Below are 26,512 nucleotides of genomic sequence, written 5' to 3'. Positions count from 1 at the left end.
GCCCCAACCCTGCTTTAGCATGTTTATCTTCAAACTATATATTCCTGCTCCAAAGGTGAAGACCTTTGAGTGAGCTTGGTGCATGACTTGTGTGTGTGTCAACTCTGTTTCCTGTTTGCAAACCAATGTAATATCTTGTTTTGATTTTACAGCGGTGTCGAGTGAGAACAGTATCATAACCACAATCTGTTGTCTTCCTCATCAAAACAGGCTATATTTTCACACCAATGGAGTCAGAGTCATGACTCTGTGTCTTAAAATGTGTTTGACATAACAGCGCACACATTTGAAACTGCAGTTCACAAAACCTTATCCAGCACCAGCAGCATATAACATGTCCACGTTATGTGTCAACTTACATTGGCATACAAAAAAAAGATTAAAGAAACGTTAATAGAGATTCAAGCAACAATCCAGCTGTTCTGAAAAAGAAGGCACACATTAACCCCATCGTCCGAACTAAGACCAATGAGGTGATGAGCGAGTCCCCTTCCCCTGCTGTGAGAGCAGTCAGAACGTCCTCCCAATCAGCCCCACTTATCTCTGCGAGTGAGACAATTTTAGTCTGATGTCTTTATCTTTTGAAAGATGTTTTGTGTTTCAATTAATGTTCTTAACTGTTTTTAAATACTCTTAGTTGCAGGATTCCATGTATGAGCAAGGGAGCAGTGTGTGTGTGTGTGTGTGTGTCATCTCAGCAGGCTGTTACTGGTTTGATTTGTTGTCTCTGTTGGACGGATACTCTCACTGGACCACACTGATACTGGATGTAAAGTGGAGCAAGCCTCAACCCATCAAAGTCCATGAAGTTTTACATTCAACATTTTACAAAACAACAACATTTAATATTGTTGTGCACAACATGACACTAAGAAAACTGTACTTTTTTCGAATCACTGAAAATCTACTTATGAAAGTGATTCATATTTCATAAAACTTGTTCATACAAGCGATAAACATGTTATGTATGAGTACATCATGTCAAACATATCTCAAGTTAGCTTCGACATCATCTAAAATAGTGTCAGGTTAGTGACCCTTGTTTACTCAACCGAATCCCTGGAAGCTGCAGACATTTACATGAAAAGGTGTCACGATCGGCTGGTGCAGGTTGAAGGCAGGCAGGCAGGCAGGACTCAGACGCAGGGTCTTCCGACAAAGTGCTATTTATTCAACAAAAACTCAAGCAGAACGTGCACCAACGAGGACTGACATGGACAATGACGCGACAAAGGACAACTGGCACACAGGGCTTAAATACACAAGGGAGGTGCAGGTGATTGGACACAGGTGGAATCAATCACGCAATCACAAGACAAGGCAGGAAGTGAAGTTAACCCAGGACCACAAGAGACATGAAACTTCAAACTAAAACAGGAAGCGAAGCCAAACCGTGACAGAACCCCCCCCTCAAGGACCGAATTCCAGACGGTCCTAAAGGGGAGCAGAACCGGAAAAAATCAGACAAGGGGAGGGAGGGTGGGGACCCGACAGCTAAGGTCCGGCGGCCTGCCGGGGCGGCGGCCAGGCGTGGGGTGCTCAGGGGGTCTGCCGGGTCGGCGACCGGGCCTCGGGGTCTCGGGGGGTCTGCCGGGTCGGCGACCGGGCCTCGGGGTCTCGGGGGGTCTGCCGGGTCGGCGGCCGGGCCTCGGGGTCTCGGGGGGTCTGCCGGGTCGGCGGCCGGGCCTCCGGGTCTCGGGGGGTCTGCCGGGTTGGCGGCCGGGCCTCAGGGTCTCGGGGGGTCTGCCGGGCCGGCGGCCGGGCCTCCGGGTCTCGGGGGGTCTGCCGGGTTGGCGGCCGGGCCTCAGGGTCTCGGGGGGTCTGCCGGGCCGGCGGCCGGGCCTCTGGGTCTCGGGGGGTCTGCCGGGTCGGCGGCCGTGCGTCGTGGCGGGGGGCGCCGAGCAGTGCGGCTCCGGCGTCGTCGTGGCGGGGGGCGCCGAGCAGTGCGGCTCCGGCGTCGTCGTGGCGTGGGGCGCCGAGCTGTGCGGCTCCGGCGTCGTCGTGGCGGGGGGCGCCGAGCAGTGCGGCTGCGGCGTCGTCGTGGCGGGGGGCGCCGAGCAGTGCGGCTCCGGCGTCGTCGTGGCGGGGGGCGCCGAGCAGTGCGGCTCCGGCGTCGTCGTGGCGGGGGGCGCCGAGCAGTGCGGCTCCGGCGTCGTCGTGGCGGGGGGCGCCGAGCTGTGCGGCTGCGGCGTCGTCGTGGAGGGGGGCGCCGAGCAGTGCGGCTCCGGCGTCGTCGTGGCGGGGGGCGCCGAGCAGTGCGGCGTCGTCGTGGAGGGGGGCGCCGAGCAGTGCGGCTCCGGCGTCGTCGTGGCGGGGGGCGCCGAGCAGTGCGGCTCCGGCGTCGTCGTGGCGGGGGGCGCCGAGCAGTGCGGCTGCGGCGTCGTCGTGGCGGGGGGCGCCGAGCAGTGCGGCTCCGGCGTCGTCGTGGCGGAGGGCGCCGAGCAGTGCGGCTCCGGCGTCGTCGTGGCGGGGGGCGCCGAGCAATGCGGCTGCGGCGGCCCAACCCCTGACCCCACCCTCAAGGGCCGGATCCCAGACGGCCCCCAGGGGTGGGGGGGAGAGGACCAAGGGATGGGAGGGAGGGGGCACGATCAGGGGCCGTGGGGACGGGCCAGGAGACTGGACTCTGGGGGCCGGAACGGGCGGAGACTGGACTCTGGGGGCCGGAACGGGCGGAGACTGGACTCTGGGGGCCGGAACGGGCGGAGACTGGACTCTGGGGGCCGGAACGGGCGGAGACTGGACTCTGGGGGCCGGAACGGGCGGAGACTGGACTCTGGGGGCCGGAACGGGCGGAGACTGGACTCTGGGGGCCGGAACGGGCGGAGACTGGACTCTGGGGGCCGGTACGGGCGCTGACGGGCGTCTCGGCGCAGGAACGGGCGCTGACGGGCGTCTCGGCGCCCACTCGGGCGGAGACGGGCGTCTCGGGGCCCACTCGGGCGGAGACGGGCGTCTTGGGGCCCACTCGGGCGGAGACGGGCGTCTTGGGGCACACTCGGGCTGAAACGGGCATCTTGGGGCCCACTCGGGCTGAAACGGGGGTCTTGGAACCAGGACGGGCGGAGACGGACGGTTTGGACGGCGCCGCCGCTGTCGGGTCTCAAGGTCCGGGAACCAGGGCTCGTGAGTGGCTGGGGGGCAAGCGCCCCGCCGAACCACCTTTGGATTCCTGCGGGAACCCGCAAAGGTGACTCGGGCTCCCAATATTGGGTGTACCCAATCGAACCCTGCTGAGTCCTTCCATGGTCGCGTCATTCTGTCACGATCGGCTGGTGCAGGTTGAAGGCAGGCAGGCAGGCAGGACTCAGACGCAGGGTCTTCCGACAAAGTGCTATTTATTCAACAAAAACTCAAGCAGAACGTGCACCAACGAGGACTGACATGGACAATGACGCGACAAAGGACAACTGGCACACAGGGCTTAAATACACAAGGGAGGTGCAGGTGATTGGACACAGGTGGAATCAATCACGCAATCACAAGACAAGGCAGGAAGTGAAGTTAACCCAGGACCACAAGAGACATGAAACTTCAAACTAAAACAGGAAGCGAAGCCAAACCGTGACAAAAGGTCTCATTTAAATAATATCAGATATCAGGCGATATGGATTAAAAAGACGCAATGCATGACTTCATAGCAAAGCCAATGTGGTGGAAATCTGTGGATTAAGCTCAAAAGAGGGCAACGATTCAATCCTTAAAAGACAGAGGCTCTAAAGATAATAATTAAAAAATGAGAAACTCCAAAGCGATTCTCATGAATGTTTCATGATCCTCTTGAAGCGATTCTCTAATGAAGGTGAATGGATTCCTGGTATATCTGGTCATGAGTTCTCTCCAACCAGGGCATCTAACACCAGGAAAACAGTGTGATTGATTGTAAAAGCGCACACAGAATATCTGTGCATCATTGCAACCGTCATCATTGTGGCCCCAACAGACTGGTCTGAAATCTAAAAAACAGAAACATTAAATCACTTTCAATGTTGCAATATGAAGTGTGTTGGAGACACATTAAATGTCTCTGGAACATCCCGGGCTGTTATGCTGACCATATGCACTGCACCGTGTTAATATAGGTTTTGCAGCACACCACAACTTGCACGACGAAGTGGAAGACCACAGACAGAATTACAGCAATCACCAGGATTGCTAGAGGAGAGATCAGAGAGAACTTCCATGAGGATCAGAATGGGAGAAAGTCTTTTTAACTGGAGCAAGAATGGGTTTATTTAATGTACTCACATGGAATATTGGAGGACAATGAAAATGAAAAAGCCGCCAATAAGCACTCATTTGCTGTATTTAACTCGATTTAACAGGTTAGATCTGGGTGTTGTCAATTCTTTTTTTGTCGTACAAAGGATAGTCATGCATAAACGTCTATTTTCTGCATGGCTGTTGTCTTTGGAAAGATTTAAATAAAACGACATTGGTACGAATGCAAACTTAGGTAAGATAAAGACGCATAGTCTTTAAGATAAAGACTATGCGTCTTTATCTTAACAAAAATATAAATATTAATCATATAAACACAATTTAATTACCATTTGAAACCTGGTTAATTGTTTATTTAAAAGAAAATCCCAATCTAGGGAGGTGAAGTTTTTCTCTAAAGAATATCTTGGAACACTGGACTGTCAGACAAATCATGCAGTTTGAAGAAATAATATATTCTTGTAGTTGGAAAAAGATAGCTTACCGATCCACATTAGTAGACGTTGAATCATAGCTGGTAGACGTTCAATTATAGTTAGCATACGTCTAACCAAGGCTAGTATACGTCGAATCAGCGCGAAAAGGGAGTGACAGGAAGCTGTAAAACAAGAAAAGTACTAGCATTATTTAAAAATGCAGGAAATCTGAGAGTACAAAAAGATATGTCAATAAGATATATGTTCCAGAAGAGCATTAAAACAAGAGAACGTCTGCTATGCAACACTCACAGCTTTGGATGCATACTCACAGTTGTGCATAAATGAAGATAAACTTGATGGTTTCCAAAGGGCAACAAAATGAAGGGATAATTACGGTGTTATGTTATATATGATATAACACCAATAAACCACATCTAGAACAGATCCCAACCCAAAATGTCCGAAGCGCAAACATCTTAATTGCAGTGACAAATCCTTCTACTTTGGCAATAAATGCAACACAATAAAATAAATGCAACACAAGCTTTTCGTCACAATAAGAAGAATGTCATAGCAGTGGTGGTAGGCTATCAAATTAATGGTCGAATTTAGCAGGTAGCTGCTATAGTGTACTGCGTAGTTTACACAGCAACTAAATGTTTTTGTTAAGACAAACTGGTTCCCTTGAAAAACCACTAAGATTTTCTCAAATGGTTCACTATTGATGGCAGGTCATTTTTTCTCACTCAAAAGACAAAGGGCGCCTACGAGTGTACGCCCAATTCTTATGAAGCACATTTACACAGCTTACCTTTGGGATCTGCAGTTGTTGGGGCTGCTTTTGTTGTTGATGTTGTCGTCATTTCTGGCAGTGTTGTCATTTCTGCCAGTGTGGTCATTTCTGGCAGTGTTGACATTTCTGGCAGTGTTGTCGTTGACGGACTGGAAACTGCAGAATTGTAGTAAGTCACTTAGTATATTACAGAATGGGGGGTTGTAATAGAGGCAATGTAAGTTTGAGTATGTCAAACAATGTCATGGTAGCGGTGGTATTTACCACTACTATTATTTAGATTTGCACAATCTTACCACTTAACCTGCATTTTTTGTAAATATTCTTTTTTAAAGTTGATCTGTAACAATAGCGTAATCCCAACCGTTGGTGCAGTAAGGTTTTTAGTCAATTTAGTGGTCCTGTACTACACAAGAGCAAGTGAGCCCTTGCATTATTGCACTCAAACATTAAGGCGGGAGGTAATCCGGTCCATGAGAAAATATTATGTCTTTATCATGTCTTTATCATGTCTAACATGATCTGCCTGCCCTTAATGTCATAAATGAACCGTCCAGTAACGTCACAGACGGTTGCGGTCACGGTTTTCTTGCTCAGCAGCCCGTGCCGGTCCGACCAGAGAGCAGACGGCCTCTCTGCACCCTCGACTGCCACCGGCCCCTCAATTTAATACCAGTTTTTAATTTCTCTGTGATGGAGTTTGACACCACTGTCCTAAACAGAATATAAGATGTGTGGAAGGGGTTTAAGATCCTGTTATTAATCAGTGTTGATATAAAATCAGAGAAGGCTTTGCATCTACGATGTGGTATAAAAAAGCATGACAATGAACATGACAAGGAACAAATTGAGGTCAAAAGCGCACCAAAGCTCTAGAGGCGATCATAACCAACGGTTGCATATGTATCTTGTACGTTAGGAACTTAAAAATATGCGGGAGGCCGAGACCAGCAGTTATGCAACAGAAAACATTTTGTTTTCATTGTTTTTGTTGGGGCTGCTTCTGTTGTTGTTGTCGTCATTTCTGGCAGTGTTGTCGTTGACAGATTGGAAACTGCAGAATTGTAGTAAGTCACTTAGTATATTACAGAATGGGGTGGTAATAAAGGCAATGTATGTTTGAGTATGTCAAACAATGTTGTGGCAGCGTTGGTATTTACCACTACTATTATTTAGTGGCACATTTAGATTTGCACAATCTTACCTTCTAACTTGCATTTTTTGTAAATATTATTTTTTAAAGTTGATCTGTAACAGTATTGTAATCCCAACCGTTGGTGTAGCAAGGCTTTTAGTGAATTTAGTGGTCCTGGGGTCCTTAGCGGGTTTAGTGGAAACTCAGAGTTTGTTAACCCTGAGATGAGGGAAACTCTGGGTTGTCTGTTTCAGAAAGGGAGGTAACTAAACCTCAGGGTCAGTTGCTATGGTAACTGAGCCTGTGAACCTAACCTGGTCGGGAGCAGGTTTTCTTCAATAAACCTTGAGTTTCTTTCACATGCTCCTTCCTCTGAGAGCAGCCAGCCAATGACACAGTGCTCTTTCATTTCCTCATTCATTCATAGTCTGAATCAGGCGGATAGGCAGTTCCCACATATGAACAAAGATCTTGTTACGTTAAAGTGTTTTCTGGAACATGGCATGTCCCTTTCTGGACAATCCTGTTGATGAAGAAGCGGTTTTACTTTGCAGGGTGTTCTGCCCTCAGAACTGGGCAGTTGGCGCCCCCTTCTGGGCGCTATTGATTATTTAATTAATTCGCCTTAATTTTGACACGCACTTTAACCCGGAACCGGAAGTTCGCCATCTGAGTTATTGTTTTGGATCGTTCGTTCAGAGAAATCATCCGCTAGCATCCTTTACGTTTAAAAGACTTCGAAAGAATAGTCTTTTTACTCCAACTTGAATACTGTATGTAACTGCTGCAGAATAAAGCACTTGGAGCTTGGACGCTGATTCCTGACACCCGTATATTTTCAAATGGAGTTTGGCTAACTGCTAAATTGTGTACGAAGCTACGCACACAAGGAGAGCAGAATAGTAAAAAGACTGATGGCTAAACAACTCAACAGCAACGGATCACAGTGAGTAACAACCACTATGGATGAAAAGTATCTGAAACCTGCAACTGAAGAGGAAACACAGAGCTTACAAGATGGAGCTGTTGGTGCTGCAGTAGCACAAGCAAGAGCAAAGGCAGAGGCTGCGCGAGCACGGGCTACTTTTGCGGAGAGGGAGATTGCCATGAAAGTTGACAAAGCTAGACTAGAAGCTAATCTGGAAGCCCTGCATTTTGAAAAGGAGGCTGCAGCTGCTATTGCCCAGGCAGAGGTATTGGAGTCAGCTGCAGAGTATGAGGGTGATGAGCTTCGCAGTAGAAAAAGCCACCCAGCAATAGTAAAAGCCACACATCAACGTGTGAGCGATTACATCAGGGACCAAACCAGTCGTTTTAGCCAACATTCAGAGTCATTCCTAAACTTGCCACACAAACAACATACAAAGAATCCCGCTTTGCGTCCTTCTGAACAGTCTAATAGGGCCTTCAAGGAAGTAGACAACCCGCATGTCGTCGTTGATGCCTGTGCCTCACCACACGTCCAACACCAGACCTCTCATAAGCCCCACTCGTTGATCCAGCAACGCAGTACAAATCTCGGTCAATCTGAAAGAGAGCATTTATTGCAAAGACCATTCCGCAACGTTTTGCCTGCACAGCCAAATTATAATGCACCGCAGTCTGCAGAGTATTCCCCTGCACGCCAATCCGAATCTTCTGTTATGATGGACATGGCTAAGTATTTGGCACGCAAAGAGCTCGTGAGCAGCGGTCTGACTCACTTTGATGACCGCCCCGAAACTTACAGAGCATGGAGGTCGTCTTTCCTCAACACAATAAGAGACTTGGGTCTTACTGCTAGCGAAGAACTGGACTTGCTGTTAAAATGGCTTGGCAAGGAGTCTTCTGAACATGCACGGCGTTTGAGGGCAGTCCACATAGACAAACCAGAAGGTTTGGGACAGGCTTGATGAATGTTACAGCTCTCCAGAGGTCATAGAATGTGCCCTTTTTAAGAAGCTAGACAGCTTTCCTAAAATAGCAAACAAAGAATACTACAAATTAAGAGAATTGGGAGATCTTTTAATGGAGCTACTCGCAGCAAAGGAAGATGGTTATCTACCAGGGTTAACATACCTGGACACTGCCCGTGGTGTCGGACCCATTGTGGAAAAGCTTCCATATGGGTTACAAGAGAAATGGATGTCTCAGGGATCAAAGTTTAAGGAGAAGTATCAAGTCTCATATCCCCCTTTTTCTTTCTTCACCAATTTCATTTGTCATGAAGCCAAAATGAGGAATGACCCCAGCTTCGCTCTCCCTAGCAACAGCTCCCCTCAAAGAGAAAAAACGTTCTTAAAGCATGTTAACTTTAAAGCTCCAGTGTCAGTGCATAAGACTAATGTCTCCCCTGTTGAAGCTCAGGACAATTCAGCACATAAGGACGACATAGCTAAACACTGCCCAATTCATAACAAGCCTCACCCACTGCGGAAATGTCGTAGCTTCAGACTCAAAACCATCGAAGAACGGAAGACGTACTTGAAGGAGCAGGGGATCTGCTTCAAGTGCTGCTCATCATCATCGCATCTCGCTCGAAACTGCAAAAGCACATTGAAGTGTGAGGAGTGCGACAGTGAACATCATCTTACTGCTCTACATCCTGGACCACCTCCGTGGGCTACCAGGACCTTACACTCCCCATCAGAGTATGGTGGGGAGAGCGAAACGGAACACGGCAGGGAGGAGGAGGAAGAGCGTACTTCATCAACACCGGCTGTGAACTCTCTATGCACTGAGGTTTGTGGAAACAACTTTACGGCAAAGTCCTGTTCTAAGATATGTCTTGTGAAAGTTTATCCTGAAGGACAACCTGAGAATGCTTTTAAAATGTATGCTATGCTCGATGACCAGAGCAACAGGTCCCTTGCCAGATCAGAGTTTTTTGACCTGTTTGAAATCAAAGGGGAAACGCAACCCTACACTTTGAAAACATGTGCTGGCATAAAAGAGAGTTCAGGCAAAAAAGCAACTGGGTATCAAATTAAGCCACTGAATGGTGGTATCAGTTTTACACTGCCAACACTGATTGAATGCATTGACATCAACGACAATCGAGATGAGATCCCAACACCTGAAGCTGCTCTACATCACCCGCACCTCAAGAGTCTCGCTGCTGTGATTCCAGCTCTAGATCCCAATGCTCACATCCTCCTCTTGCTGGGCAGAGATGTCCTTAGAGCCCATAAGGTGAGACAGCAGATCAATGGCCCTGGAAATACACCCTTTGCTCAGAGGCTAGACCTAGGGTGGGTCTTGGTTGGTGATGTGTGCTTAGGCAACGTTCATAAGCCCACTGTTCACAGCTTTAAAACAAACATCTTAGAAAATGGAAGACCTTCACTGTTTAGACCATGTACAAGTCACATCCAACTCAATGAAAAGTACGATTCCAGCACACCACATGGTCTCTGGAATAAAAGAACAGATGAAGATTCCCTTGGCCTCACAGTATTCAGCAGAACTAAGGACGACGACAAACATGCTCATTCCATTGAGGATGAATGCTTCTTAAAAATGATGGACAAAGAAGTTTTTCAGGACGACTCAAACAGCTGGGTCGCGCCTCTCCCCTTCAAGTTTCCAAGGCCACCTCTGCCAGGAAATCGGGAGCAAGCGGTGCGGCGCTTCAATTCTCTACGACGCACCCTAGACCAAAAACCAAAAATGAAAGAGCAGTATTTTACTTTCATGCAGAGAGTATTCGACAAACACCATGCAGAGCTGGCTCCGCCACTGCACAAGGGAAAAGAGTGCTGGTATTTGCGTCTATCATCCCAAAAAGCCAGACCAGATCAGGGTTGTTTTTGACTCTAGTGCACAATACAATGCCATCTCTCTGAACAATGTCCTGCTCACCGGACCAGACCTGAACAACAGTCTCCTGGGGGTCCTGATTCGCTTCAGGAAGGAACGTGTGGCAGTGACTGCAGACATTCAACAGATGTTCCACTGTTTTGTTGTGAGAGAGGATCATCGTGACTACTTACGATTCCTCTGGTATCGGGACAATGACCCAAGCAAGGATGTGGTAGAATACCGCATGAGGGTCCATGTATTTGGCAACAGCCCCTCACCAGCTGTAGCGACTTATGGCCTCAGAAGAGCTGCTGTGAAGGGAGCAGAACAACATGGTCCAGACACCAGGCGTTTTGTCGAACGCGAGTTCTATGTCGATGACGGGCTAATTTCTTTGGCTACTGAAAAGGAAGCAATTAGCCTGCTGAAGAGAACACAAGCTTCACTCTCTGAGTCAAACCTGAGACTGCATAAGATCGCATCAAATAGCGTGGATGTCCTGACAGCCTTTCGAGCAGAGGATCACGCAGTAAAAATCAAGGACCTCGACTTGGGAGGAGAAACCATTCCCACACAGCGCAGCCTTGGTTTAAGCTGGGAAGTTGCTACAGACACAATAACTTTCCAGACTTCTCTCAGCAACAAACCTTTCACACGGCGGGGAGTTCTCTCGGTTATAAACAAGCAGCAGTTTTCTCCCACGTTTCTCTGTCTTTTGCTGCAGTAGCGTGTTGCTTTGTTTCTAATTACGGTTCATACTTGCCGTATGCTTGTATAAATATTTCCAGCTCAGGGGTCGGCATACGTTACCAGGGGTTACCAGGGGTAACGTATGCCGACCGATTGTTTGTGGTCGTTGCCATGGTAAATCGTTGTATCATGGCTCCATTCATGCTGCCTTCAGTGCACGCCCTCAACTCTGAGTCAACCCACTCCGAGTTGATTGACACAGAGTTTGTTGAACCTTCTACTTGAAACGGACCCCTGTACTACACAAGAGCAAGTGAGCCCTTGCATTATTGCACTCAAACGTTAAGGCGGTCATCCAGTCCATGAGAAAATATCATGTCTTTATCATGTCTAACAAGACCTGCCTGCCCTTAATGTCATAAATGAGCCGTCTAGAAACGTCACAGACGGTTGCTGTCGCAGTATTCTTGCTCAGCAGTGGTGGTAGACTCTGTCAAATTAATGGTCGAATTTAGCAAGTAGCTGCTATAGTGTACTGCGTAGTTTACACAGCAACTAAATGTTTTTGTTAAGACAAACTATTTTCCCCACTGGTTGCCTTGAAACACCACTAAGATTTTCTCGAATGGTTCATTGCTGATGACAGGTCGTTTTTTTCTCACTGCACGAAAAGACAAAGGGCGCCTACAAGTCATTTTAAAATGTACGCTCAACTCTCATGAAGCACATTTACAGAGCTTACCTTCAGGATCTGGAGAAGTCTTGTCGGGACGTAGCGGTGGTGCTTTTGGGTCTGATTTTGATATCATTGTTTTTGTTGGGGCTGCTTCTGTGGTTGTTGTTGTCGTCATTTCTGGCAGTGTTGTCTTTGACAGATTGGAAACTGCAGAATTGTAGTAAGTCACTTATTATATTACAGAATGGGGGTGGTAATAAAGGCAATGTATGTTTGAGTATGTCAAAGAATGTTATGGCAGCGGTAGTATTTACCACTACTATTATTTAGATTTGCACAATCTTACCACCCTAACCTGCATTTTTTGTAAATATTCTTTTTTAAAGTTGATCTGTAACAGTATTCTAATCCCAACCGTTGGTGCAGTAAGGTTTTTAGTCAATTTAGTGGTCCTGTACTACACAAGAGAAAGTGAGCCCTTGCATTATTGCACTCAAACGTTAAGGCGGGAGGTAATCCGGTCCATGAGAAAATATCATGTCTTTATCATGTCTAACATGACCTGCCTGCCCTTAATGTCATAAATGAACCGTCCAGTAACGTCACAGACGGTTGCGGTCACTGTTTTCTTGCTCAGCAGCCCGTGCCGGTCCGACCAGAGAGCAGACGGCCTCTCTGCACCCTCGACTGCCACCGGCCCTCAACGTAATACCAACGGTTGCATATGTATCTTGTACGTTAGGAACTTTAAAAAATGCGGGAGGCTAAGACCAGCAGTTATGCAACAGAAAACATTTTTTTTGCCTTTCCGATTAAACATGGACTTCTAAATGGAAGGTTTAACTTACCACTACAGTGTGTTTCTGGGAGTGCATTGCATACGTGTGCTAAACAAAAAGATAACAAATGATGAGCGCACGCACAAAGTTTTATAAAGTGAACACACAACAGAAAAAGGAATGTGTTTTAGTGCTCATCACCTTAAACCCATAAAAACAATCACAACACAGGAGGCATACTCACTGTAGTCGCAGGCTGTGAAAGAAAAGAAAAAATATATATCTTTAGTATCATGCTTTGATACTTTTTAAACAATAATTAAGAGTCAAAAACTATTTCAAATTGAGGGAAGAGAATTGTTAGAGTTGTATCTGTATGTGAAGTACCTCGACTACTGGAGTCGAACGTTCTGGACATCAAACAAATGATGTGATAGAAATGGACTTTCACAGAAGGTCGCCCTTCACACTCGGGCAGTGTCTTGTGGTGGGGGAAAAAAGAGCAATAATAGAATTCATGAGTTTGGAAGGAAAGTGAGAAATGGGACATCACAATCCTTCACATAAGCTAACACACAACACCAACTTGATAGAAAAGAGAGTCCTGGGCTCCATAGCACTCTTCTAGCAAGATACACGCTCCCATTTTCCCCTGATGGCACGCGCTCTGTAAAGTACAGATCATTTGGTCCTGCGTTGGGAGGAACACACATGCACGCTTGATCACATCCATTGCAGTGAGGCCCCCTATTGAATGAAATGCATTCACATGTATCTACACAGAACCTTGAGGGATACTTTTTGCTCCTCACAGTTTCAGTTTGTTACCTTGGGATCTTCAGTAATCACGAAGTCAAAGTCTGCTTTCAGATTTAGTGACATCTGGAGGATGAAAAAAGAAGTGGAGGAAGAGAAGACATCATCAATTGTTTTCTGTAAGTTAATGGTTATCATTTTTGTAATTATTGTATTCAGACAGACTCAATTTTAAGGCTCAAAAACAGTATAGCACTTCTTGGGAGTGAGAACGGGCAGCAAATAAAAGACCTGCTGTCGGTGTCCTGATAAAGAGCGACTTAGACGTGTTATCACTGTAAATATCAATGCATGTGTGTCTTTGCAGGTTTTCCCCTATAATTATCACAGCCCCCTCCTAGAAAAAGGTCTCATTGCCAAGGTGTCACACAAGGCACATCCCATGATGGGTAAAAGCAAAGAGCTGTCTCAAGACCTTCGCAACCTAATTGTTGCAAAACACAATGATGGCATTGGTTATAGGTGCATTTCTAAGGTTCTGAATGTTCCAGTGAGCACTGTTGGGGCCATAATACGGAAGTGGAAAGACCATCATTTCACCATAAATTTGTTTTGACCAGGTGCTCCTCGCAAGATGTCTGACAGAGGAGTGAAAAGAATAATCAGAAAAGTTGTCCAAGAGCCAAGGACCACTTGTGGAGAGTGTCAAAAAGACCTGCAATTAGCAGGTGCTGTCTCAAAGAAAACCGTAAGTAATGCACTCCACCATGCTAGACTCCATTGTTGAATAAAAAGCATGTTGAAGCTCATTTAAAGTTTGCTCCACAACATTTGGAAAAGCCAGTGAAATACTGTGAGAATGTAGTGTGGTCAAATGAGAGCTAAATGAACTGTTTGGATGCCATAATACACACCATGTTTGGAGGAAAAATGGCACTCCACATCACCCTAAAAACACCAACAGTGAAGTTTGGAGGTGGGAACATCATGTGGGGCTGCTTTTCAGCAAATGGTTTGGCAAACTTCACATAATTGAAAGAAGGATGAATGGGCAAATTTACCAAGACCGTCTTCATAAATCTGCTGCCATCTACCAGGATGATGAAGATGAGACAAGGGTGGACATTTCAGCAAGACAATGATCCCAAACACACAGCCAAGGAAACTCTCAACGTAAAGAAAGAAAATATAGAAAGAAAATAAAGCTGCTAGAATGGCCCAGCCAATCACCTGACTTAAATCCCATTGAAAATCTATGAAAAGAACTGAAGATCAAGATTCATAGAAGAGGCCCACAGAACCTTCAAGATTTGAAGACCGTTTGTGTGGAAGAATGGGCCAAAATCACACCAGAGCAACGCATGCGACTAGTTTCTCCATACAGGAGGCGTCTTGAAGCTGTCATTACCAACCAAGGCTTTTGTACAAAGTATTGAATAAATATCAGTAAGCATGTTCAATACTTTTTCCCTGTGTCATTTCACATTTTCCACATAACTTTATGTCTGAACTTTGGTTTCTTTGTATGTATTGAGTTGTTGCCAGCATCTGGTGAGAATTTAATGTCAATAGTTCCTTTGGAAATATATTTACTGAGAAAAATGGTGACGTGTTCAACACTTATTTCACCCGCTGTATATATTATAAGGAGGCGCGTCCCCTGGCGGACCACTTCTTCTACCCCACAAGTGTTAATTTTATTTTCTCATAGTAAAAGGCCCTACCAAGTCACCACCACCTAAAAATACTACATAAAACACATCTCTGAGGCGAAAACTGAACTGTACAGCACTGAAAATCCACCTGTATAGAATATCGTGCATTATTGTAGATGAAACTAGTGCAGCATATGTGTTAATACAGAAATTTATATGATTTTCAAACTATACGTATCACGCTGATTATTACAGTAAATAGTCTGAATAATGTAGCATCCACTAATTACTCTTCAGGGATTATGTCTCTTGGCAAAATAAATAAGACAGAAAGTGGTTCCTAACGGGGGCCCAATTATTGTTCCTTCAATATTAAAGCACATTTTTCATTCTACTGTAATGTATTTTGTAGGAGCCATATTGAGCTGTATTTAAGGTTTCTTTCTTGTGAATAGCCACTGTGTGTGTGTGTGTGTGTGTGTGTGTGTGTGTGTGTGACGAGTGAGTGAGTAATATGTCCACAGGTCGGTAGACCCCACCTAGAGGACGGTTGGGAGGCTAAAGTTGGAGCCCAAGGAAAGGCTTTAAAGACAGGAAGACACAGCCAGTGGGTGTAGCCTGAGAGGGAAACAATCTTTTGACCGTGTGATGGAGTGACGTGAGGGGCACGACGTGTTGCTTTGTTTCTAATTACGGTTCATACTTGCCATTATTTTCACCTCATGTTTTGGTCATTGCACCAAACCGGATCCTCTTTTACTCCTCATCTTTACAACTGCACGCGTCAAGATATATCCAGCTCAGCCACCCGTAGTAGCTTATCAGCGCGTGAAAAGTTAACAAGTTGAATAAAAAGTTAAATATTTGGCTCTGTGCTGTAGTGCAGTAAAAATGGTTTGGTTTTCTCTTTGGCGGCTTAGATTGTGCACACGCAAGCAGATAATCTTTCCTCTACGTTAACAGCAATCTGCCCTCACAACTTTTGACAGTACCCTGCTCAAACAGAAATGATCAATTAAAAAAAAATGTGAACATAGTGTTCATTTTGGCAGCTATTTTTTATTTAGTCTTAGTCTTTAGATGAAAATGCATGTTAGTTTTAGTCACATTTAGTCATTTTAATCCTTCTTAGTTTTACTCTAGTTTACGTCACCGAAAACTCAGAACACGGAAAAGACTCTCCCACCCAGGACCTGAACTTTGGCAACTCGGACTGCTGGGAACCTCGGCGTGACACTTGACAGCCAACTCTCGCTGACTCCCAACATCACAGCGACAACACGATCCTGTAGATACACGCTCTAAAACATCAGGAGAATACGACCCCTTCTCACTCAGAAGGCGGCGCAGGTACTGATTCAGGCTCTTGTCATCTCCTTGACTATTGTAACTCTCTCCTGGCAGGTCTCCCTGCTGCCGCCATTCAACCACTGCAGCTTATTCAGAATGCAGCAGCTCGACTGGTCTTCAACCTTCCGAAATTCTCCCACACCACACCACTCCTTCGTTCTCTTCACTGGTTACCAGTGGCTGCCCGTATCCACTTCAAAATATTGGTACTCATGTACCACGCTGTGAATGGATCGGGTCCAGTTTACATCCAGATTCTGTAACCAGATCTGGCTCTGAGTCACTTGAATTGGGATAGTATATCTGAAATGAGCTCCATCTCCTTCATCATCACTCAATGATTCGTGTGTTAAGGGACTCGACTCAATTGCAGATTCCTCTGGTCAATGTGTTTATTCAATTCAAATTATTTTATTTTGTTCTAACCAAAAATAAGAAATAAGCCTCAGGGAGCTTTACAGTCAGTAAACATGCAGCATTTTGTCCCAAAACCATCACATCAGCACAGGTAAAACTCCCTTAAACTGTGAGAAACCTGAGAGAGAACAGCGGAGGAGTAGGTGTGTACAGAAAGAACAACTTAAAGATGTACAGTACGTTCAATTCCTACAAAAGAAATTATTAAAATATTGGGAGTAGTACGCCAGGTGTAAGGCAGGACAACCTCCATCAGATGTAACCACCATCAGATGTAACCTCCATCCACAGGAACCTGTGAGGAGGGAAAGAACAAAGACTTCAGGGAAAAGGCAAAGATCGTAATTTAGATGATGACAATAATAGTAAAGTGACTTAATATGATAGTAGCAGCAGGTGGGTTAGAACCCTCCTTTATGTTTACTTATTACATTATATACGCGATAACAATTCATCTGGAACATATGGTCATTCTGGAGTAACATTTCAAGGTATATTACACAGTATCATACTTTACAATGTTGCTTTAAGCATGCAGTAACTTAAAGTTACAATGTTTTGGCCAGCTTGTTTATAGAGCACAACGTGTTGAATTCAGCACATACAATCTGTGTTTAGGCCGCTGTGAGGAAGCCACGACCGAGTGAGTCCTGGACTTGGTAAGAGGCAGACAAGCGAGACTTGGTTCCGGTATCAAAAGGTTTTATTATTTGTAATAAAAAGGATGGTCTCCAATACACATATCATTAACCAGCTAAACGGCTAAACAAAACAAAACGAATTTGTAAACTTGGACATTAATGCACTCAACAAAACTGTCACTTGCCCTCAGCTACACAGACGCCACCATTCCTTTCCCCCTCCACTCTTATAGTGCTGTCAATCAACCAGCCCCAGGTTGCCCCATGTGCACAGGTGACACTCATTCTGATAGATTGCACCGATGATGTCACCGCTGACATCATCCCCTGCACCAACACAAGGCCTCACTGCTTCCTCCCCTCTAGTCGCCAGCACACCAACATGGGGCAAAGTGCGTTGTCACTCACTTTGTCACAGCCGTGTTGCTTTGTCAACATGAAATGGGAACGGCAATAATATGATATGGGTACAGCAACAACCTAACTAGCAACACCAAACACACGGAAAATATTCTGCGATGCAGCAGGGCCGAGATCCTCCTTGTGGCACTGGCAAGCAATGGGAACTGAGTGGCACCTCGTGGCACGTGGCAAAAAAGGGCAAGTGAGTGGCAACTGCCAGTAATTCAGTGGCAAGTCCGGCGCGAGCGACACAACGGCACGCTGAGTGGGCGGAGCTAAGTCTTCCTAAAAAAACGGTCGTTGTGTGTACGAGGCCTCGTTTTCTTAGAGAAGGGGCTCATTTTAGCTTTGGACCAGATACTGGCCACTTCGATATCATGTCCGTGAGTTCCGTGTGGTGGCGGGCGGGGGTCCGTGTGGAGGTTCCGCAGGGTTGCGGGGGTGGTTCCGCGGGGGGGTCGGCGTGATCCGTGTGTGTGTTTGGGGGGGTCCGCGGGTGGGAGCGGCGAGGAGGCGGTTCCGGTTAGGGGCAGGCCTTTATTTCTTACTTACCGGTATCTTCTGTTATAGAATTGTATTATTTGAATAAAATAATGGGCATAATTACAGTAGGCTAATATCATTCATTGCATATGCGTTCAGCACTTCCTGCAACCATTTACCGATAGGCTGCCGGTAAAATGAAACCGGTAGACCTATAGCTAATCAACTTTCTGGAGACTAACCATTTAGAAATGAATCAGTAATAAACCATAGTGTCAGTCTTAAGATACATCGTTAATTGCAGATATTTTCCAATGTTCTCAATTACAATCAAGCAACTCAAATTTCACTCGGCCAAAAAAAAAGGTTTATCGCGTATAGCGCTTTATTTGCAGTGTCAACGTAACAAACATCTGGTCCTGTCAAACGACAGCAATCACAGAACGAACAGGAGACAACCAAAATTAAACCAAATTGCCAGGACTTAGACTAGGTCTGTCATATTACGCAACTACTAAATTCATCAGCAACATCTGAATGGGCATAGCCATTAAGCTACGGTCAAATAGAGCAAATAAACTCCGAACTAAATGGACCTTGCAAAATAGGTCTACATCTAAACATAACTTGGGTCTACATCCGAAGCTCACCAGTAATGAGGCAACATTTGTACAGCTATTCGGCGTCCCCCTCAACATCCTTTTCCCCATCCTCATCATCGAGAACAACAAGTTCATTATTAAGCAGCTCCTCCTCGTCGTTCTCCTCATCCTGGGCTACTTGCGTGCGGTTCTCCTCGCCCCGCTGCCGGAGCTGCGCCAGCGCATCCCCAGCGGCGCATGGCTGTCCCGCTTTGAAGCAATGGGTGAGACGCGCCTTCATGAACAATAACAAATTCGGTGGGTAGCCGCGGCTCTCCCAGCCTCTTGAGCGGATGCTCAATATTCTCAGCAAACTATTAGATTATTTGAAAAAAAAAAAAACGTATTAACGTCAGCTGACCTGTTGTACACACAACAGCCATTTTCTGCCGTTGTGTCGCTCGCGCCGGACTTGCCACTGAATTACTGGCAATTGCCACTCACTTGCCATGTTTTGCCAGTGCCACTGCGTGCCATGAGGTGCCACTCAGTTGCCAGTGCCACAAGGAGGATCTCGCTGTTTCTCTATTTTGGTCCAGTTCAGAATCAGGAATCAGGAAACGTTTATTGCCATCATATGTTAGACATTCATGTTAAACGCTCGCGTGCTCCATGCTAACATGCTCCAACCTAGCATGCTCTAAGCTAGCAGGCTAAACAGCAAACTATGGGGCGCTAACGCTAACTAGCTTAGCAAAAATAACAGTCTTTCCCGTATCGAGTGGGCAGCACAGGTAAAACAGCTGGTTATAATTCCAGGTGTGCTTCATTCAAACAATCACATACTTACAGAGTATTGGAGCCGGTAGCCGTGGTTGTATCCGCCCGTTCACGTCGCTCTGCCTCCGGACACACTTCCCCTCGGAAGCCTTGCGCGCGTTACAGATGTGGGCAGAGTTACGTGTTCTCAAGTATGTTTGAAACGAACCGCATTATTATGTCCTTAAAGCATATTCGTAACCACACACAGTCTGTATTTTCATATTTATGACGTTTTAGGAAAAATATTAAATGCGTTGAAATCACGTCTTTGCATAGACCAAATTTTGCCGACCAGTTCATTCATTATTGTGAAAGTGTTAATGATAATATCGTCTCTCTTTCAACCTTATGTTGAACACAGAAAGAAATTTACGTTTTTCTAGCAGGTTGATGGCCAGCACCTTTTGGCCAGTTGAAAAGACGTTGAATTTAGGTCTTAGACGTTCAGACCTCATTTCAACCATTTTTCAACGTTGAAATTACGTCCTGTGCTCACTGGGCTTAGTCATGGGAAAAGTTTGTTAACAAACATTTTTCATCATAGTTTTGGCAACGAAATTAACATTAATACCCATTGATCCAGTTCAAAAAAGTCCAGGCAAACCTCCTCCGACGGATGCATTGCTTTGAGGAACACCTAGAAGACAACAGTGGCATAAACAAGGGCCCTTTTTGAAAAGTCTGGGTGAGCATGCATACAAAACGAGTAACATTAATATATTGGATCACTTACGAAGACAAACATGTATTTCAATGATGTCATGTTGCCACCGCGATCATCCAGACTCATGCTACACAAAAAGAAGAAGAAGAGAGTCTGTTGTTGGGTTTGTCATCACTTCCACAGTAACAGACACACAAAAGATTCAATCAGAGTCGACTCTCTACTGGCGGCTCTCTCACTATGAATTTACGTCCTAAATTTACAAACTAAAGCGATCAAAGTTTTATTAAGTGTTATTAATAGCTTTGCTTATTTACACTGACATTTTGTGGTGGTATTTCCTCTTTGTCTGGGTTACCTCTGAGATACTTTAAAGCGAGTTTTTGAGAAGGGCTACATGAAGGGCTATTTGATAGCCTCCAGAATAATAAAGTTACACGAATCACCTTTTAAATATGCAACATTTATTTCTGTTAATCCATTTTAGTATTTGAAAGTCAGAGGTATCACATCTAGTTTCTACATACATTATTTCTAATAATCAAATCTGTAGCATTTTCAACAAATGTTTACACTTTTTTTGGACAAAACAAAATTGTATTAAAATTGAACAGATTAAATTAACAATAGTGTAAATATAAATAAATAAAAAACACTTGGCAAACTACGGCTTTGAACTTTTTAACTTCAAACTATGAACAATATATGAACAATTTACAGCTTAGTAACTTGATGTGTTTTAACCCTATAAGAGCTTGAAGTGTATATATTATTTCATTGAAATTCGGGGCATATTAATCATATCATTTAATTTTAGATTCATGCTCATTGTGCAGGAACTAAAGAAATGTAACATATTGAAAAGCATTAATTGACTCTGGTTTGGATTGACTCTCCTTGTTTGTCTCGATGTATTGACGTCATGAATGCAGCAGGTGCAACACAGAAGAGCTGCATTAAGCACGAGAGCATATCGTTTATCTACCGTGTGATAAATAAATGAATATGTATACTATTTAACAACTTTGTTACTGCCAAACATTGTATTTGGAAAGTTGTTGCATGTATTCACATGATTTTGTCTCTGAATGTTTGAAAAAGTGACATGTGAATATTGTCCTGCTTTTTTTTTCATATGATAATGCTAAATCTACCAAAACTGCGCAGGATTTTAGAACGTGCAATATTTTACACAACGGCGCCCCATAGTATGTATGAAGCCAAATCCAGTTAAAAAGTTTTGTTCATTTGAAAAGCAAATGTGAACCTGAAAGTTTAAGTTTTGTTGTCAAACTCATTTCAAGGTCGGGCCAGATACTGCCCACTTCGACCGAACGCGGGTCACTGACGATCGGTACGACGGGGGGGGTGGGGGGTTGGCGCTTTCACATTCTGACTTTTGACTCTGATGTGGCATAAAGGGGCGAGGCATCAACTGGGAGGTTGCGTGTCATCATGAGTGACAGCTTCCTCAAACGCATTCTTTTCACTATATTTAAGTTTGAACAATTGACGCCACAGACAAAGTTCTGTTTAGCGAGTTGTTTTGGATCCGCCATGAATCACAGAATAAGACCAATCAACTGTCTAAGAATGTACCATTCACCAACTACACATGAATCTGTGACGTTTCCCACTTCCACAAACAACTGAATTCAGCGCAGCGTCCGTGTGATGGCGTCTGAGTTCGGTAGATTTGGCAAAATATTCACAGATTCGGACTTTCTGGTTGAATAGCTGGTCAGCAAAACATTGTTGAAACACAAATGACACCTCTCTGTAACCATGGTGATGTCATGAGAGGCCGCTGCGGACTCGTCACACAGGCAGCTGCACTTTAAGATAAATGTGATCCGTCCCAGCCTCTCCAGTCTGTGACAGGGTGATAGTGGCGCATGGAGTAGTGTGATGCGCTAGGAGCCGCAAGTTCCCGGCTGCCCCATGTGCCATGTCGAAGTGTCCCTGAGCAAAAGACACGTAACCCATATATTTGCTCTCCAGGCATAATGCAATGCATAGGTTAATGTGATGATAAAATGATGGTTACTGGTGTTGTAGCTGGTTGTCACTACGTTTACAGAGAGGTGTAGTTTGTGTTTTAACAACGCTTCGCTGACGAGCAATTGAACCGGGATGTCCGAATCTGTCCTCAGACATTTATGAAGCTGTCACTCATGATGACACGCCCATCCCAGTTGATGCCCCGCCTCTTCAAGAACATAAATAAGGCAGTATAAATAAATATAGGAATAAATAAATGTGTACATAAATGAATAAATGTATAAATAAATACAGGAATAAATAAAAACGCGTAAATAAATAAATGTGAAGATAAATTAATAAATGTATGAATAAATTAATAAAAGTTGATAATAAAACAGATCATAAACAAATACATACCATTTATTTATTTCTACATTTCTGTTCTCCTACATTTCTTCATTAATTTATTTATGGGTCTGTATCATATATTTATTTCCACATTTCTGTTAGCCTACATTTGCGAATACATACATAAAAAATGCTAATGAGGTGGGAGGTCCTAACCTCTGTCTGAAGTAGGATTGGTCAGAGGAGTGTGATCATTCCTGGTCTACTATTTCTGTCTTCTCCTTGTCAGAAGCTGTTAGCATTTGGCTACATGGTATTTTCAAAGCATTTCAAATCGATTGCGATTGTTAGCAAACGATTTAGAGTAGCACATTAAGAAAGACACGCTTCAGTTTCTGCTGGATAAAGTGACGTAGGATTTGTCTCAGCCCAATGAAGACATGGATGTGGAACCAGGAGGAGTGACCGATATTTTATTCTACTTTGGGGGCAAAATGGCGCAGCTGCAGTATGGAATAAGGTAATAATGTCAAGTGTTTTTTCTGGTTTCATTTATTATCTGTGGCTTTATAGCGTTTTGCAAATGTGCGTAATATTTACTGATGGTAACTTTTATGAACTTTTTACACGGTTGCCATGGAATAAACTATAGCTCTAATATATCAGATAATTTGCAACCCCATTACCTGATAAAATAAAGTTGAATGTGGTCCGATTTTATATATATTTTTAATTAATTAAATACTGATAATTGCATCAGTTTGACCCTCATGATGGTGCTGCATTCAGAAACTCAACAAGTGAAATAATGTTAACTTAATATATAATTACATATAAAAGGGAAATGACAGATGTATTTAGGCAGCAGGTTCAAGTTAAAGCTCTAGTTCTATTTCATTTATTTCTACAGCACATAGTTCAGACTAACACAGGAACACACAGTCACTCAAAATAATTGTTTTAAACTGCAGTTTACGACAGATCGATGTTGCCTTGTGATCAACGTGTGCTGTTTGTACTGTGAGTCAGGTCACATTGCTTTTGTTGTCTCTTCTGACTCTTGTATTTTTGTTTTTGATGACCAGAGTCCACAACCTATAAACTCCATTAGAGGACAACGATTTGGATGAAACTGGGACTCAAGTTCTGCAGCAACATTCTAATACTGGATACCCAATGGTGGTTGAATCTTGAATGCACCACACACACACACACACACACACACACACACACACGTATACACGGTAAGTGACAGTAGTCATTCTCTGTTTGGTTATTTACGTGTGCACAGATTCTGATCAGATGAGATATCAACAGTGCTAACTCTATAGCTTCTATTTCTATTCTGAAGTCTGAAGGAAAGCTTTGCAAAAGTAGATTGTAAGTGGCAGCCAGTCATCTTATCCTTTTTAAGAGATTAACACAGATTGTAAACAGACTAAATTATTTATTTCCCCATCAGGATAGAAAGGGTCATTTATAACGGCGTACTTGATCTCTTCTACTCCATCTGTACAGGTGTACATTAATTCAGTCATTTTATTTTTACTATGACCTTACTTTCCTACATGGGACAATGTCAACATGAACCGTATCTCACATTACACTAAGTTTTTACTAATGAGCTAAAGGTTCATTCCAAAGTGTATATATCAGAAGCATAATGTAACTAACAGAGAGGCTTGTACATTTTTAGTCTGCATATCATGGGCACTTGCTAAAATGTTGTAATCAAATGAGTGTTTTAGAGATATCATTATACTTCCTTGCTCTGTTCCCTATATAGAAATGCATCGGCTCTCTGGGATTGTAATCCATCTCTTTCTGAGGTCATAGCTGTTCATATTCATCCAGAATCCAAAATAATCCCTCCCACTCTCTCCCCCTGCAGCCGAGTCAAAACCACGCCCGCCACCACAATTATTTATAGACATTTTTCTCAAATAACACTGAACATATTTGCAATAACAGATCAATTCGTCCTTCTCAGTTCAATGTATGGAACAAACCGTTTTGAAACCTCGGCTAGAATCAAGTGAAAAGGAGAAGCTGTAATCAGTAAAGACAATAAGGACGTTGCATAAGAAATTTGTTGGCTGAATAAAACCTAGCACATCTTACAGGAAGGTGATCATGTATAAATAAATCACTCTTCACGGCAATGGTTATTTAGTCTCCACAAGGGAAGACCCACTGGGTGCCAGGTGTGACGTCATGTGGCCGCGGAGGTGAAATATGTTGGTTTGCGGTTCTCAGTGAACGCTACGTGGCTATCTAACAGTTTAATATAACGTTAGTACGTTGGTGTAATGTTCATGGCGTATCCACGTCATCTGCGGACGTAGATGCTGAAGACACGTGAGCAGGAAGTACGTTGACAGTAATCTTGTATGCGAGAGCCGGTGAATAAACGCCTGTGAATATTGATAAAGCTGTGGTTGGTCTGGTGTTTAAAACCCGCAACAGAAACAATACAGTTGGCACCTTGAACAGCATTTAGGAAACGTGAGCTGAACAACTGCTGTTGTTACGCTGCCTACACGTTAAACAGGAACTCACAGTTCCCAAACATCTAAATGTATACGACAAAAGAAAACTCGTTGACTTTGCGAGGGGTTCATCGGTGCTCTTTTTTTCTAAAGCTTTTTTAAATATATTTAAACTGAGCAGAGGTCGCACAAACTTTGGAATTCTCCCTTCATACTGATGTTGCTAATTAACGTGTTTGCTTAATCCCCGGTGTATTTTTCAACTTTGTCGACGTCATGTGTAAATAACTGTATCAAGCATCGCGAAAAAGTTACACATGTTTGGAAATGTTACCGACACGCCCACCAAAACCAGTTGTCTTGGTTCACCCTCAACACAAATGTTTTCTTCCACTGACGATGTACAATTTCATGACAAGTATACAAATAATCATGTTTGCTCGACACGGTTCGAATCCAGGTTGTAGTGATCTTTTAATAAATATATTTAAGTGAGTTGGCTACTAACTCTCTCCTCGATCCTTACACCGCTAAACTCACCTTTCACGCTCTTGGCGTCGCTTGTTTGTTCTTGTCCCTGAATTCTTTCCGTGTGCCGTCATCGACCCAAAACACAAAACATCCCCCTCGTCCAGAGTCACTTCCCGTTTCTCTTTTTTTTTCTTCTTTCCTCTCCAGCCCCGCTCCACTGACGTCTGATTGGACTATCCCACATCCCAACCAATACATTTCCCCATCCCACATTCCAACCAATACAACTTTTCAACGTCAAAACATGAATTACGTCCCATTTCATGACAACAAACAACAACAAAAAACACAATCATTTCAGGACACAATCCACTCCATAGGTCTACACATGTCATGTCCACTTGCATGAAAGAGTTTGAAATGAGTGACACACATGGCTGAAGTTGATCAAAGTCACAGAACCTGTTCTCAAACTATTACCCTGGTCTGTTACTTTTCTACAGCTTTGTCAAAAGCCCCAGATGCAGAAGCATTTTCATTCAGTCCTACAGGACCTGGGCTTTTAATGGTCTCTTGTTAACGACTGCAAAATTAGTGGCAAGTACAGAACATTGTCACATGCTGGTGATTACGCTCATTAAGTCTCCATCACTAAAAAAATGAAAAATTTCCTTTGAGGATGAAGAACAGCCATTGATCAGATCTCTGATTGACGATTTTGAAAAACAGACAATGAAAAAAATCAAGCAAAGACCTGTTGCTTCAAGAGGCTACCGTTTAACTTACCTGGAAGCTGCTAACACTGTAAAAAAAAGTGACTGAATTTGAATCAAAGAAGAAGTATTCTCTAAAGGACTTCACAGTGGATCTCTCGTTGTATGTGTTTCACACAGCATGGACGTGGCTTTCAGAATCCCACAAGGAGTTCAAAATGAGCAATGATGCACATTCTTATTT

General features: G+C 44.2%; 1 protein-coding gene across 3 annotated transcripts; it reads right to left on the bottom strand.

The window, feature by feature from the left end:
* Nucleotides 1-2,855: 2,855 nt before the first annotated feature.
* LOC119219873 (uncharacterized) lies at nucleotides 2,856-25,939 on the bottom strand. Of its 3 annotated transcripts, XM_037475334.2 has the most exons (13): nucleotides 25,625-25,939; nucleotides 20,334-20,391; nucleotides 20,172-20,237; nucleotides 13,322-13,375; nucleotides 13,080-13,184; nucleotides 12,881-12,974; nucleotides 12,738-12,749; nucleotides 12,563-12,601; nucleotides 11,781-11,921; nucleotides 5,452-5,589; nucleotides 4,706-4,819; nucleotides 4,056-4,155; nucleotides 2,858-3,956 (listed from the first exon to the last, which is right to left on the bottom strand). In XM_037475334.2, coding segments are annotated over exons 1-13 (984 nt in total). In that variant the 5' UTR covers nucleotides 25,687-25,939; the 3' UTR covers nucleotides 2,858-3,955. The 3 variants fall into 3 exon arrangements, with proteins under 3 accessions (XP_037331233.1, XP_037331231.1, XP_037331230.1); XM_037475333.2 differs by having other exon boundaries at nucleotides 2,858-4,155; nucleotides 25,625-25,938; XM_037475336.2 differs by lacking the exons at nucleotides 20,172-20,237; nucleotides 20,334-20,391 and having other exon boundaries at nucleotides 2,856-4,155; nucleotides 25,625-25,706.
* Nucleotides 25,940-26,512: the final 573 nt, after the last annotated feature.

The sequence above is a fragment of the Pungitius pungitius genome, chromosome 12 (genome assembly GCF_949316345.1).
Source record: "Pungitius pungitius chromosome 12, fPunPun2.1, whole genome shotgun sequence".
NCBI lineage: Eukaryota > Metazoa > Chordata > Actinopteri > Perciformes > Gasterosteidae > Pungitius > Pungitius pungitius.
The sequence above is the reverse complement of the archived record's forward strand: the minus strand, read 5'-3'. Positions and strand labels throughout refer to the sequence as shown.

Excerpts from the sequence above, each read along its gene's own strand:
- LOC119219873 (XM_037475333.2), bottom strand. The coding sequence starts at position 25,686 with ATGACGGCACACGGAAAGAATTCAGGGACAAGAACAAACAAGCGACGC. Across the intron at positions 20,392-25,624 it reads CGACGCCAAGAGCGTGAAAG|CATGAGTCTGGATGATCGCG; the intron begins GTGAGTTTAGCG and ends CTTTTTGTGTAG. Across the intron at positions 4,156-4,705 it reads ACGTCTACTAATGTGGATCG|CAATCCTGGTGATTGCTGTA; the intron begins GTAAGCTATCTT and ends TCTCTCCTCTAG.